We start from the raw sequence: 15,210 nt of genomic DNA, 5'->3' as shown, positions 1-15,210 counted from the left end.
TATAGCCACCACAAAAGGAAATTTGCGAATATTGTAGCTGGCACAGAAAGATCACACAAAATGTGATATTTTCAGTCTTGTTTTGCAATCATCTTGTGCATATTCAGATTTAGCTTTTGAAAAAAATCTTCAAATTTAACACACAAATATTTGCATAATCTTACATGTATTGGTATGTTATTTCCACAGTGCACCTGTTGAGTTTACTGGAATGTCTGGGCAGTCACTCCATCTCCCCCATGGAACTGAAACATCTGGTCATGCTAATGAGGGACACAGTCACTGGGGAACAGGTCGGCCAATCCTAATTCAAATTATCTGTATCATTTTCATAAGATATCATGTTAAACTTTAACACTTAGTAATTTGTAAGACTGAGTTGTAGAAACAATAGGTAAAGCCCCTGTCACACATAGCTTCTCCAGACCATGGGAGTTAGTCATGAGCAAGGTCATCTGCAGCTGGACGCTAGTTGCCTACTAGAGTGTTTAAAACTGAAAGAATCTGCGGTAGTCTTAGTCAGGAAAGTCATATTCTGCTTGGATGCAATCAAAGGAATTAACTGAAGCTAGAATAGAATAGATTCCAGGCTGCTACCAACCAAGCACCAACTTTGGTTGGCAAGTGGTTGGGAGCAAAGTGGTGGGAAGGTCCTGAATGTGTGACTTGGGCTTACGGCTGCATTTAGCAATTTTAAGGCTGTGAGTCTTTGTTTCAGATGTCGTATACTCAAGAGGTGATCCAGGCCTTGTGTACAATGGCAAGGAAGGAGACCAATCGAGAAGCTCTGCACTACTTTGACCTACAGCACAGAACAAGTGTAAGTTTTAAACTAGGCAAAATTAACAGTTTCTGTTAAGTTGACATATTTTTATAGGGGACTAATCCTCTGACTGAGCCGGTGCAATGGCCTAATTGGTAGAGTGTTCGCCTTGCATGCGGTAGGTCGTGAGTTCGAACCCTGGCCGGGTCATACCAAAGACTCTAAAAATGGTACATACTTCTTTCTCTGCTTAGCACTCAGCATTTGGGAAAGAGTATGGAAGTTAAACACACACACACATCACTACCAGCGGACCAGCCCCCTGCTGTAGTGACTTGCACTTGTGTGGCCCAAGGGCTACGGATGGGACATGGGCGCCCCCCTACGCATCTTCGATGTATGGGACCACTTTAACTTTAACTAATCCTCTAGCTAACCAACATCTTTTGCACCACAATCAGTAAAACAGCCAGAACCGCATAGTTCCCATTCAGAACTTTTATTCAGCCTGTCACACAGACTGATTTCACAGATGTGGCTTCCAAAGTAGTTCAGACTGAAATGAGCACAGTACATACTTATAGACTTTTCCAGTGAAGACTGTGCTTAGTTTTTATGAAGTTTTGCCACACATCTTTTTTATCCAGGGTATCACTGTCCCTTGCATCAACAAGTGGCCAGGCAGTGGCTTCTCTTTACATGCCTGGGTGCGCATGGACAATCCAGATGCAGAAGAACTGAATATGAGTGGGGGCAAGCAGAGAAGACAGTTGTACAGGTAAGGTTAAACCTACATGCCTTGAATCCCTTCATCTATTCAGCCTTCTCTCCATCCATCCACCTTTTCCTTCATCCATCCATCCATCCATCCATCCTTTCCTTTATCCATCCATCCATTCTTCCCTCTTTCCTCGCTACCTCCCTTTTTCGTCCTTCTTTTTCATTCCTTCCCATCTCTCAATTTTTTTACAAAGCCATTTTTCTATCTACCATTCCACCATCATTCTATTTTTGTTCCTTCTATTCTCTTTGCCTCCCCTCTGACCTCTCTGTGTCTTTGCATCTTTTCTACACCTTTAATTTCCACTATTGTCCTTTCCTTCTTTTCCAATAGACATGCCTTTACCTACATAATGACATGATACTCCAGATGAGGGTTGCACTAAATCTTTTCTTACATCAATTTTTTTGCATCACTAGATAACAATTACTACAGTTCTTTAAAAAATATTTTTTCCCCTCTAGTTTCTGCACAGACAATGGTACAGGATTTGAGGGTTTCTTCACCAATGAAGGCAGCCTGGTGATTGCTGTGTGCTACAAAAAGGACTACCTGACTGCACAAGTGGATAGAATCTACTTCACTGACTCCAATTGGGTAAAGACAAGTATAGCACATATAAGATAGGAATTTTGCAGTTTAAGACTTTTTTAAACACCTTCGCTGTGGATTTATTTCGAAATTGGAATGAGAAGGAGGTTTTTGCTGTGTTATAAGTTCGCAGTTGTAACAATTCTGTAGTAATACATAAGTAGTAGTAAGTAGTAATACATTGGAAATGCAGACTCCTTAAAAATAAAACGACAATAGTTTCAAGATTTACTGAAAAAAGACTTGTGAAATGTCCTAAGATAAGTATACAGTGTACAAGAAACCATGTCATTTTGCCTGGATTAGGAAACTCTGTGCAATACAAGTTTTAAAGGAAAAAGTTTCAATTCAAATTGTTGTTCCTCTTCTCTTCAGCACTGTGTGGATGTGGTGCATGCAGGCTCCCGACGACCTTTCACCCAGAGCCAGCTGTCTGTGTTTGTGGACGGACAGCTCAGGATAAACGCACAGCTCAAGTTCCCTTCTACTTCAGAGGTAAGGTTTCAGTACATTGAATAGACTTTTGTGTGTTGGGTCCTTTAACGTGCAGGGGTTTGATGTCTTAGGCTCTCCCCATGCATATATGGGGATGAAAGCTTAATGTCTCCTTTGAAGGACAGACTATTCGCTGATGCAGCTTCTCTCACTGTATAGTGCCTTTCTCATGATCCCAAAATTGGGGCTGGTAGGGATTTGAACCCAGGTTCTTTAGATACTATTGTGGATAACCTTGGACCACCTTTCCACCATACAAAAATGTACTGCCACACACCTAAGGACACAGTTTGATAATTTTACTATTTTTTCTTTCAGCCATTCACTTGCTGCCGAATCGGCTCTTCCACCCAGAGGACCAACTCCCAGCAGAAACCGTCAAACTCCAACACAGCTCCTTCCCGGGGTCCCTCCCTCCCGTTCTCTTTCCCAGCATCCCTGGTGCCCTCCTCCCAATCCCAGAACCCCTCAGTGTCCAGTATAGAAGCAGGGAGCCAGGACAGTCTGTGGGGTTTCCCTACGTCCCTGCAGGGGCAGTTGGGGTCGGTTTGTGTGTTCTACGACGCTCTGCAACCTTCACAGGTCAAAGGGCTGTTCATGGCAGGTAGGAATGTGTATTTTGTTGTTGTTTTGTCTATTTCTTTCATCTTCCTAATCTTTTTAGAGATTGCCCAATGTTTGCAGCTTTGCTAGCCCTGTTCAATGTGATAGGGAAGATTTTCAGTCGGAAAATATGCTCTACTCTTTTGAAATTCGACAACATGTACCTTCTGGCGATCAACAAATTTTGCAATACATTTTTTCCATCACAATTGTTGTGTTTGATTTGAATATATGTTGTATGACATTTTCCCAGATTTAAGAGATTATTTGTATTCAATTTAAGATGTTGGTGTTGATGTTGTTCTGTAGGTCCAAACAATCTAGCTCTGTTTCATCACGAAGATGCAGACATAACCCAACTGGCAGACAAACTAGTCCTGTATTATACAGCCAAGGTAAGAGCGTAGATAGAGGATGCTTTTATCAAAAAATTTCTTTTTCTTTGATAATCAAACTCTCTGTCAGTCTCCGTGTTTGATGCTTGATGAGAATTTTTTTCGGTCATGTAAGTTGGGATCAGATCTAGATAGGGATCACTTTTTGTATGGGTAGAATTGGCAATTGTTAAAGATAGATCCTGATTGTGATTTCTGTCAACAGAAACTCTGATCACAATCTATAGTGCTAGGATTGAAGATTCTACCCTGACGTATAATTTATTATCAGAATGAAGAGAATTACAGTATGCTATTGTGAAGTTTACATCCATATAACAATTATGGTATGTGAAATTTTATAACTTTGATATGTTATTTTTGCTAGGCCTGTAAAGACTATGTGTGTATCGACCTGTCCGGGAATGGTCTGGATGGGAGGCTAACAGGACACCAGTGTACCACATGGGACTTAAAGGTGTGACTCTTTTATATCATTTACTCTTATCTAACTACCCTCTGCTGAGAACCAACAACAAAAATACATCCATGACCCCTTGGAACAGACAAGCAAAGGCAATTTCTTAGGAATATCAAATGGGCAAAATAGCAGCATTTCTCCTTCATTTTACAATAACATGTAAAGAAAAAGCATTAAGAGACTAGGAGAACATTTAGACAGTCTACCACTATAACTAGACTACTCACTACTGTAAATCACTTTAATATAGCGGCAGGAAAATATAGCGGTTTGGGGAAAATGGAGTAGGTCACTGTACTTAATTTTAACGGTGGGAACAAACATTACTGTCTCAAATATTAGTGATGAAATATTAGCGATGATGAAATTTTAGCTGTTGACTAGTGACCGTTAAATCAGCTAAAATTAAGTTATAGTTAACAAATCAAGAATTACAGTATCTGTTAACTGTACAAGATGAAATATGCTAAAAAGGCGCTGTCCAATGTTTAATCTTTTTAACATTTCCATTTTTTTGTATCAGGCTTCCATCAAGTGTATAGGAGGGATCCAGGTGCTGTTTCCAGTCTTGGAGCAGATTAAAACAGCAGCCAATCATATGAGAGGAGTGTCTCATGAGCCAGCCAATGGGAGCACAGATACTTTAGGCGTCACCATGGCAGATGCCCAGGATGTTGAGGACTGGGTGATGGTGCCACAGAAGGTAACCTCTGGTAAGTTGGTTAGTAATTAAGTCTTTTAATAAGGGTGAATAAATTATGCCTTAATGACCTTTGTCTTAAGCAGGCCAAAGATGAAATAGTTATTGATGTACAAGAAGTAAAATATGTAAAACTTGTTTGACTTTAGGGAACTTTCTGTAGTCATAAGATGGCCTCAACTGGGAAACTATTTGGTACAGATATCAATGATAACAGCAAAATGGCATATGATATGTTCTCACTCAGTACATATTAAGGACTATTTCCAGACTGTACCATATAATGTAAGGGTGGACTCAAAGAAATGACCATATGTTTTTTTTTTTTACTCTTAGAACAATGCCTGGCCTTGAGCATTTCAGACAGTATCTTAGTGCAGTTAGAATTCTTTTAGAAACTTTCAAAGTTTTTCTATATGCCCTTACCTGTTAATGTATTTTGTGTATTAGTGGACACCTCTCATGTTGATTTGTTTGCTACTTTAGAGAGCATTGACTTTAAAGAACAGTCTTTAGTTATGAGGTGGCCTCAACTGTGAAAACATGTTGTGTTAATGTCTCCTACAGATGCCCAGTTGGAACAGAACCCTGTGTCTGCATTCCTGACCCTACTGAGGCTGATGTTACATGGCCAGGTTCACAACCAGGAGGAACTACTACAGTCAGGAGGGGTGGCTACTGTCGGCGCTCTATTGCAAAAGGTGGGTACCACATAGGTAGTAGAGATTCTGAAGTAAAGTCTGGTGTTGCCAACTATGTAGGTAACATACTTACACTAGCCCTTGTTATTTTATCAGTACTTAGGATGTTGCATTTTATTCTATACCTATATTTTGTACTTTGTTTAATAGTTGTTGCCATAAATTGTGTACATTTGTTGTGCAATAAAGTTCTTCTTCTTCTATCAATGCCTGACTGCTCCTTGCTTTCTGACTTGAAATATTGAAATAGTTGATACGTTATTAAACTTCCAAATTGACTGATATGTTTTAAAACTTCCTGCTGACACAATTATGAACTTCAAGATAGAATCCTTTGGGGTGAATGAAGAAAATGGGCAAAGTGTCTGTTGATATTTGGGAATATTTGTGCTTACCCGGTAACCCATTTAGATGCAGCTAGTCTCACATTGGTTGAACTGCTAATTGCTATGCTATCATTGTTTGAACTGCTAATTGTGATGGACAGTCAGGATCAGTCTGTATTACCTTCTATCTCTAGTGTCTGACCGTTCCTTGCTTTCCTCCCCCTCTAGGTTAAACCAGAATTGATAGACGTACATGTGCTGATGGCCATTCAGCTGTTTGTGGAGATGGTAGCTTCGTCCTACCCAGACCTACTGCAGGCCTGCTACAAATACGTCCTGTTTGAGTTCAGAATATGGAGTAGAAGTGAATTTCCTGTGAGAATAGGTAAATCTTTACTACTGTTCCAATGTGCAGTATCTTATAACGTCTGTGCACAGTGTCTTTGTTTGTTTGCTTTTGTGTCCGTACTTATTTGAATACAGTATTGGCTGTTTTCCACAGGCTAGGTATATCAGGGACACTGACAGGAAGTTAGGTCAAAGGTCCCAGAAAATGAGTACTTAACTTTGGTTAGGGACGTCCTCTTGGATAGGATGTAAAGCTGGAGGTCTCCTGTTTGAGGAGAGCCACATCTAAACCACTCTTACTGAAAAGAGTAGAGGGTGGATCAAACCTTACAGTCTGGTCTTACGCAGTTTGTACCTACTGTACAAATCTGGTGTGTTAGACCTAAAGGTGGTTTACTAATCTATATGATTATTCGAAACAAACAATCAAAGTTAATTTTTCTCTCCCCAGGCCACATCCAGTACCTGTCCACCATCATCAAGGACCAGAGAAAATGGTTCAGGAAGAAATATGGAGTACGGTTCATGCTGGACATTTGCAGAACATTCTATGGGTAAGTCAATGACTTTTTTAATCTACTGTAAATCTCAAAACGTTTGGGGTGGGGTTTTTTCCGCAGTTTTCACATTGACCTCTCCACTGTGAATTCAGAACTCTGTATACATGTACATGTACAGTCTGATGTTATTACCTCAGTGTATGAAGCTTTTGTTTTTGATGTGTAACGTTATGTTTTTTTTTGCATATGCTTGTTTATTATTTGAAAGACCTCCATTAGTGAGAGTACATACATATAATAATTCACTACTCTTCCTGCGGTCATGTATGTGTTGGTATTTATTTGAGTGCAGTAGAGTGACTTGTTTCCACACACTACACACATTGAAGACACTGACTGGAAGTTAGGTCAAAGGTTTCAGAAAGGTTCCAGAATTGGTGACCTCCCTTCCTGTTTTCAATTTCCTACTATATGCACGTCTATTGCCTTGTGAGAGCCAGTGGAAAATATGCAGTGGAAAACAGAATCAGCGAGAAATTCACAATAATGAAGTAAACAAGAAATTCACAAATCTAAAGCTTAAAATTTTTAATGGAGGTGTGAGATCTTTAATGCCTTATCAACTATGCTTTTTTTGTTTTTGAATATCTGTACACAGGAGCTCAGTGGAGGGTTTGACAGAGGATGATGTAAAAACAATCAGAGCCTCGCTCCTGGGATTGGTGAAGTACTACGTGTCAAAGGGCATCAACCAGGAAGAGATGTCAGCTATCGTCAGTTACATCTGTGCCCTGCACGACGAGTGTCAGGTGGGTAGGGGGCGCTGTGCTGAGTCTTGGAACTTTTGAGTGACACCATTTTCTCTCCAGTTTCCATCCTCCCATTATCAAGTCATTAACAGTCCCATGAAATTTTCCCAAAATCAAGTTCAACCTATTGGAAATTTGTCCCTAAAATGTGGGAAAAAGTGTTTTAAAGGATTTAGAGCATGCTGCTGGACAATGTAGACCCCCTGTTGCATTGAAGCTCAATGCGGAAGTTTGCCTCAACAAACTAAGAACGGATTCAATTTTACAGCAAGAGGGAGCCCTGGGCTGACACTAAACTTACAGGGAAGTTACAGGATGACACGAAAGTGGTGAAAATAAGATAAGAATGGGGTAGAAAAGCTGTGTTCAAAGCAAGAATGGATCTGTCCTTGGTGCTGAACCCATGGATCTTGTGATCTGCTGCTTTCCAACTGCGTACTTGATGAAATCAAAACATTTGAGCAGTATAGCAATGCATCGAGTGCATTAAAATGAAGAGGAATTAAGTATCAATCAAGAATTGTACTTTGCACGTGTTGTTTGTGTGTTTGTTTGTTTGTTTGTTTGTTTGTTTTGCATGACCAATAAGCATTCAAGATGACATCCCTAAATGAAGCTAGGTACTCCTTTTTTTACCAGGAAAATCAATCAGAGTGGAGTCAAGAAATAGGTGTGAAGTGCCTTTCCCAAGGGCATGGCATTGGGCCTCCTAGGTTTTTGAACCCAGAGCCTCTAGATTCTATTCTGAGTCAACAACCCTAACCACAAGACTATCTTGCCAAGTAGAATGAAAGCTTAAACTTAAAACATGCTACCTGCCAATTTTACAATTTTGTTCTTATATCTTATATATGTATGATGTTTGTTATCAGCTGTGTGAGGTGCTGGACATGCTGATCACCCTGCTGGAGGGACCAGGCAGAGACCAGCTGTACCTGCTGCTGTACGAACCCAAGGGAGCTGAGCTGCTGTACGCCCTGCTGGTACAAGAGCAGTACACAGACACCGTCAGGAAGAGGGTTTGTAAGGTAAGGACAATTTTTGGCAATGCCTCAGGAACGAAGCATTTAAAAAAAATGCTGTAGCAGCTGTAGTTTGTCTTCTCTGTCACAATGAAAGATAGTGAGCTAAACTGTTTACAGATCACTTTTAGTTTCTTTCTTTTTTAAAACCAGTGTGATGTGTGTATAAAGAAGCTGGTGTGCTATATATGTATGGGAAATGTATTTGACTAGCACATATCATTCATAATAGACTTCTGAACTCAATGTACTTCATTGTTCTTTAAATTGAATGGTGATAAAGATCATCATAATAACCTAATTGACTATTCTGAAAATAGGCAATGGAGATGATCATGAACAGCTTTTGGAGGGTGAAAAAAATGTCTTGTTTTCACTTTTGAAAATGTAGAATTGTTGTGGCAAGCACTATAAGGTGAAATAATGATATTTCGTTACTTTAGGTATTTTCCCAACTGCTGAAGTTCGACAAAGTCTACGAGGCCAGTAAGCTCCGTCTGCGACTGCTGAGACCAGATTACGAGGCCTTCGCCGGCCTGACAATGTACATGAGGAATGTGGTGCTGTCCAGTGACGTGACAAGAAACCTGTTGGACATAGTACTGGCAAATGGTAGGAAGTTTCCTCCATAAATAGGTTGGTAAATCAATTCAACACAGCACACTGTTTTGTATGTATATTTTCCTAATATACCAATCCCATAGCCCCGCCCACCTCTGTTAAAATCTAGAAATGCAAAATAAAAACATTGCAATTCAAATATTTGACAGACATGAAGACATGTTCTCATTGGTTGAACTGCTAATTGTGATGGACAGTTGGGTCCAGTCTATGATTTCATGTTTCTGTACCATTGCAGAGTCTGTTGGTGGATACAACGCCATGCTGTCAATCTTCCAGCTGTTGCATAAGACAGATACTACCATCAAACTGGAGGCTGCAAGAGAGGTACTGGTTAACTTGCTGTTACAGTACATCTTTAAACTTTTGCAGTCACTGTGGTTTAATTTTGGCAAATTTGATATCTCAAACAGGTGTTTTCATTGTATTACTACAGTACTGAAGAAATGTTAAACCACGAATTTAGAACATTGCATAAAACTCTTTTTTTCCAAGAAATACTACTATTACTAGTAGATCCACAACAAAAATAAATGAATTTACTGTACAACATGTGCTTTATAATGAACAGCTTTTCGGTCAGACTTTTCAGTGAAACTTTTGGGGCATTTTCACACACACACACACACACACACACAAACACACACACACACACACACACGCTTTTGGCTACACATCTCCCCATTAAATTGTCAAATTGTAAATTTAACCCTTTTTTTGTACACAGCTTCTACAAGTGCTATTCACCAGAGCCAGTGCCCCATCCCTCTGTGCCAAGCAGATTGGTTGGCAAGAGACCCTAGTCAAGTTCCTCGTAAAAGACTCCCTCGCGGATGTCACCCAACAAACACGGCCACTAACCCTTGACCTCGACACCTCATCCAAAACCTCTGACGACTCCGTGAAAGAACTGGACTTCCTCCAACTTCCGGGAAACAACGGAAACGGAATCCCCATAACTCCTGCTGGGTCACCTTGGCGAGACGAAAGTTTCTTGCCAGAATCGTTTCCATCTTCGCCCTTGCCTTCGCCCGTGGACACGTTCCCTTCGTCGATGAGTCATTTATCGCCAAACGTATCTTCGACAAATCTATCCTCAAGTACCAGTGGCATCAGTATGTCTGACATATCCAATGTCACGGGATTCACTGGAACGGAGGATGAATCCAGTAACAATGGCGGCGACAGATTCACGGAACAGTATGACAATGGCGAAAACGCAAGCAGATCAGAAAGTCAGTTTTCGTTGGATTTGTTGGAATCTCCAAACGCGGAAGGCTGGTCGACCGGTGGGAATACATCATGCAATCAAAGTACAGCGAGTTTTGCAGACAGCGGTGTTACCTCAAGTGACACTAGCCAATGGACAATAGGAGTTCCTTCCAGTCCCAGTAGGGTCAGTGTGGCAGGTAGGTAGTTGATTATACATTGTTATTGTAGGAAAAAAGCTCTTACATTGTCAAACTTCTGAATGGAAGAGGAGCTGAAGCTTTCTTTGCACTCTCAAATCTGATTTGGGGTCTTAAAAGGATGTCTTCTGTAGTATCTTCTTCTGTAGTATCTATCTTTATATTGTAAAGTATGTGTTATTGTAGGAAAAAAATCATTGTCAATCTTCTGAATGGAAAAGGAGCTTTTTCTTTGCACTCTCAAAAATGATTTTGGGTTCTTAAAGGATGTGTTCTGTAGAATCTAGATTGTGTGTTGTATGTGTTTTATATACCGTCCATGTGCCAAATTAGTTTCATATGTCTTGTACATGTGAGGTTAGTGCTAGCTCAGTTGTATGTGTCTTGTACATGTATTGATAGTGCAAACTCAATTGTACAATGTAGGTGTCTTGAACTTTGTAGATAGTGCAAACTTAATTTTATGTGTCTTGCTCATGTATAGAGAGTGCCAACTCAGTGTCATGTGTCTTTTTCATGTATAGAGAGTGCCAACTCAGTTGTTCTGACAGAAGATGAGATGCAGGAGGAGTTGTGTGATGTCGTCCTGAACGCCATCTTCTCTATCCTGTGGAGAGGCATGGACGGATCTGACAACAAGGCTTGGAAGGTTTGGCATAATCCTTCCTTTTTTAAATCTGTACATACTGCTTTATCTGCTTAGCCCTCAGCACTTATAAGAGAAAAGATATGTTGATGAAGGTTAGACATCCAGGTAATAACATACACCAAGAAATATTGCTGAAGGAACTGGATAAGATTTTGAAACTTAGAATTTTCAAAAAAAAATTTCAAGTTGCTTGAGTAACTGTTTTATGGCGTAAAGAGAAAAGAGTATCATGGTAGTTGAATACATATCCCAACTAGTGGACTAGCCCCCAACTGGAGTGTTTGCTCAATTGTGTGGCCCAAGGGCTATAGAAATAGAGATTGGCACCACCCTATATGCCAAAGGTAGCGGGACGGATATCTTTTTAGCTACATAACTTTTTGAATCTGTAGAATTATGATTAATGATTTTTTTTGGTTGTTTTTCTATCCAGGAAAAGGCACAAGTATTCACATGTCTGGACAAGGCTGCTGAGACCCATGAGTTGATCCACCCTCCTTACAAACTGAAGAGGCAACTGTTAGAGCTGGGACTGCAGGCTTCTATATCAGATGTCAAGGAAGCTGGTAGGTCTTATAATCTTGTTAATGCTGCACCAAATTGGCCATTGCTTTCATAGATTGAGAATTGCTGTAAAATGCTTGCAATTTTCATTTTCTTTACAGGCTTGCAATGTGCAACTAATAACTTTGATGTGTACTTTCACATGCTAGAGTACAGTAAATCTTTAAACGTAGGCTTCTCCAACAGCTACAGCTACAATGGCTCCCAAAGACTATTGTAGTGTTCACCTAGCTAAGGCTTGTAGATTTGTAGGTTGGTTAACTTCCTCTGCAGGCTTTCTATCTTTGGTGTGCCTTCCTGCTACATTATTGTTACTGGGGTGTTTCATGCATCTTTTGAGGCACGTGTCATGGTTGGTGGACTAGCTGCTCAGGCTTTTACATCGTAGCTAGGCTTTTTTTATAAACAGGGCATCCAAACATTGGGGGACCAGACTTCCCCAATGGGCTCTATGGATTAACAATTACCCAGTAGCTTTGCATGTCAATCAGCTTTTAAGCTGTCTCAGTGTCTGGTTTGAGGAAAAAGCAACAGTGGCAGCGTGTGTCTTTTTGGGGGGAACAGATTTACATGTAACTATGTAATTAATAGGGAAACATTGGTTTCCTCTGGGGGTACCCTGCAAAATAGGGTGTCTAATTTCTTGTTCTCTTAGTGTAAGGTGTCCCGAAGATGCCCTGCTAGCTAGTAGATAGCCTGTAGCTGGAATAAATCTGTTCTATACTGCACAGATTTTTAATGATTATGTAGCAGCCCCACCTTTAAGCAGGACAATCTTGTTAGGGTCTCCCTAACAGATGTACAGCTGTCACATACACTAAAATTCCTTTTTAGCCGGATCAGGATGGTGGGGTGGTCAGTTGAGTCGTTCCAATACAAGGCGCCTTAGAAAAAGGCTCATAGGTTTGTGGCACCTTTATGGTTGAACGGTGGTGATGGTTTTGTTTTTTCCCATCCGTGTGTGTGTAAGGGTTTCTGAAAGGTTGTAGCTCTTATAGTGGTAATTCCCTATTGCATGCTGTAGGCTGTGAACATGTCTGGTGGATATCATAGTTGTTATTGACTAAGAGGAAAGCAGGTTTTTAGGGTTGAGATGGTGTTGCTGTCAGTCTCATATATGGTGAAGGTGGCTGCTGTTTTCTTTTGTTGTGCTCTTTTCAGTTGTGGTCTCTCTAGCTAAGTCGGGTATATCAGTGTCAGCCTTGTCTACATCTCAAACCCATGACTCAGGGTGGCACGACATGTTACATAATGCATTTCTGTATAATTACAAAGCCTGGTTCACTTGTTGTAATACCAGGAAAGATTATAAAAACCGACAGAGGTACATTTAGCATTCAATGATCTAGTGATTGACGATCCTGTGTCTTAATTCCAAGGTTTGAGTACTGGCTACTGCAAATCTTTAAACTTTCGGAGTGGTTTAATTTTTTCGTTTTTTTGTAGTGACCTCTTCACCACAAATTCATTACACTGTGAATAATGCGTTTGCAATGTACTCCCTGCTACAATGAAAATCACTGCAAAAGTAAAATGATTTACAGTATCAGACTTCTGAACGTATGTATGTATGAATGTTGCTGGTAGGGATTGCAGTCCTTTAGTGAAGATAGGCTTTGGTCTTATTATAGAGTTGAGGATAGAACACCTAGGCAATGCTAAAGAAGCTGCAAAGGGTAGGGGGTACATGGCACATGTACATGCTGTGGTGCAGGTTGAGCAAAGGACCAATAGTCTAACCAACCTTTAACAATTACCTACATGTATTAGGGTAATCTTGTACATCTATGTTTTCTAATCTATAGGTCCTGCCAGCTATTCGTACCTAGAGAATGCCATGGAGCTTATGAAACTGGTGCAGGATTTCCTTATCAACCACAGCGAGATGGGGGCAGACGCATGGAGTGAGAAGGTGTGTACATGAGTAACATTGTGTTTTCCCAATTCATAAAGAGAAAAACTAAGGGGGACCCAAGGATCATGCCTTGCAGTACATCTGGTCCAGTAACTGTTAATGCTTCTATACAAAGGGCTAAAGTTACATGCTGTTTTGAGCTAGCTAAAATTCAGTTGAGACTCTTTTTCCCTAATGTTGTTGTGCTCCAGTTTCAAGTACAAGTATGTTCATGTATGTACGAACTGTACATGTTCAAGTACTTCAGTAGGTGATATCTCAGAAAAATAACTAAGTCTTCCATTTGAAAGAAATTGACGAGATGATGGAAAAATTCTTGATTGAAAAATTACACCAGTCCCATAATCTGTAATATACCAAAGTCTACTCAATCCATATAAGATAGCTATGAAATTTATTCTCTGATTTCTGTGTACTTGGAATGTTCCAGATGGTAGAAGGAGTTATGGGACTGCTGGACACCCTGGCCGTGTGGGAGCCCATCCCTGGGGACAGTGAGTGGGAGGACATGGCACAGATTGGCATCAGACTTCTACTGGGGTTCGCTGGACAAGACAATAACGATGTATGTCAAAGATGTTTTAAATTTGCAACCTGGTTACCTTTACTCATGCCTGTATGGTGACATGATATTTCATCATTGTCATTTTGCTCTATGGCAGTAATTTAGCATGCTGCAGTATTTTTATTTTGTATATTAGCCAATACAGTGTGACAATGTTGATACATGTAAATCAAAAACTTTCTTTGCCATTCTTGATTTCAGTAGAGCCATTTTGTACTTAGTATATTAATTTTGTATGAGGACTGATATTAGTATTATAGCTGTCTTCAGGTGTCTGACATAAATGTAATAAGTTAAACTATGCAAACAACAAACATGTACTATATTTATGATGAAATGAGTCATGAAATAGATAATGGTGCAGAATAAGATATAACAATACATGTTTTGTACATACAAGCTGATGACTAGTTGAAAGATGTATAACTTTGAACATGGTACTCTGTTGTCAGGTCTGTGCCACAGCCTCGGCTAAGCTGCACACACTGCTACATTCCCGCCCTCTGCACTCCACTGAGGAAGCCTGCTACATCCTGGGGGCGCTGGACCAGGCCATGATCAAGTCTATAGAAAGTTTGTCTTACAGGGTTACCACAAGGAATAGGCTTAGACAAGATTGTATTAAGAGCTAGAGTACTTATCCACAACTCTTCTTTTATAAAAATAGTATCAAGGGATGACTTAGATTTAAGTTTGAACTTTCAGTCCAACACAGAAAAAAGTGCAACATACCAAACATTCGGCTGTAATCAAGTCTTTTTTAGATGGCTGAGGAAATTCACCTTATATGGACACATGATTCCAGTAGTGGGTCAAAGGTGGGTCAAAGGTGTCTGCAATCCTGTTGCTGTAAATCTTGAAATATTTGCAGTGGTTTTATTTTCACTGCTCCACCTCAAAGTCATTGACTCTGCAAATATACCTGAGCTTTTCTAACATATTACTACTGTACTACACAACTGCTAACTCAAAAATCTGGGAAAACCTTCTTTC

At 40.2% G+C, this 15,210-nt stretch overlaps 1 protein-coding gene across 5 annotated transcripts in view; it reads left to right on the top strand.

The window, feature by feature from the left end:
- Nucleotides 1-15,210, top strand: part of LOC136420926 (neurobeachin-like protein 1) — a 58,442-nt gene that overhangs the window by 21,741 nt on the left and 21,491 nt on the right. For 4 of the 5 annotated variants that reach the window (XM_066408062.1, XM_066408063.1, XM_066408060.1 and 1 more), the window contains 23 exons: nucleotides 190-293; nucleotides 719-820; nucleotides 1,411-1,541; nucleotides 2,009-2,141; nucleotides 2,511-2,630; nucleotides 2,949-3,234; nucleotides 3,543-3,628; nucleotides 3,996-4,085; nucleotides 4,612-4,801; nucleotides 5,356-5,489; nucleotides 6,044-6,200; nucleotides 6,615-6,717; nucleotides 7,322-7,472; nucleotides 8,345-8,500; nucleotides 8,938-9,106; nucleotides 9,354-9,442; nucleotides 9,843-10,524; nucleotides 11,049-11,173; nucleotides 11,607-11,739; nucleotides 12,572-12,640; nucleotides 13,543-13,649; nucleotides 14,083-14,217; nucleotides 14,670-14,790. In XM_066408062.1, coding sequence (XP_066264159.1) covers nucleotides 190-293; nucleotides 719-820; nucleotides 1,411-1,541; nucleotides 2,009-2,141; nucleotides 2,511-2,630; nucleotides 2,949-3,234; nucleotides 3,543-3,628; nucleotides 3,996-4,085; nucleotides 4,612-4,801; nucleotides 5,356-5,489; nucleotides 6,044-6,200; nucleotides 6,615-6,717; nucleotides 7,322-7,472; nucleotides 8,345-8,500; nucleotides 8,938-9,106; nucleotides 9,354-9,442; nucleotides 9,843-10,524; nucleotides 11,049-11,173; nucleotides 11,607-11,739; nucleotides 12,572-12,640; nucleotides 13,543-13,649; nucleotides 14,083-14,217; nucleotides 14,670-14,790 — 3,573 coding nt within the window. The remainder of the gene's footprint in view (nucleotides 1-189; nucleotides 294-718; nucleotides 821-1,410; nucleotides 1,542-2,008; nucleotides 2,142-2,510; nucleotides 2,631-2,948; nucleotides 3,235-3,542; nucleotides 3,629-3,995; nucleotides 4,086-4,611; nucleotides 4,802-5,355; nucleotides 5,490-6,043; nucleotides 6,201-6,614; nucleotides 6,718-7,321; nucleotides 7,473-8,344; nucleotides 8,501-8,937; nucleotides 9,107-9,353; nucleotides 9,443-9,842; nucleotides 10,525-11,048; nucleotides 11,174-11,606; nucleotides 11,740-12,571; nucleotides 12,641-13,542; nucleotides 13,650-14,082; nucleotides 14,218-14,669; nucleotides 14,791-15,210) is intronic. The other variant, XM_066408061.1, reaches the window with a different exon arrangement.

This window comes from Branchiostoma lanceolatum, chromosome 15 (genome assembly GCF_035083965.1).
Source record: "Branchiostoma lanceolatum isolate klBraLanc5 chromosome 15, klBraLanc5.hap2, whole genome shotgun sequence".
NCBI lineage: Eukaryota > Metazoa > Chordata > Leptocardii > Amphioxiformes > Branchiostomatidae > Branchiostoma > Branchiostoma lanceolatum.
This window is presented reverse-complemented; position numbering and strand designations above follow the sequence as displayed.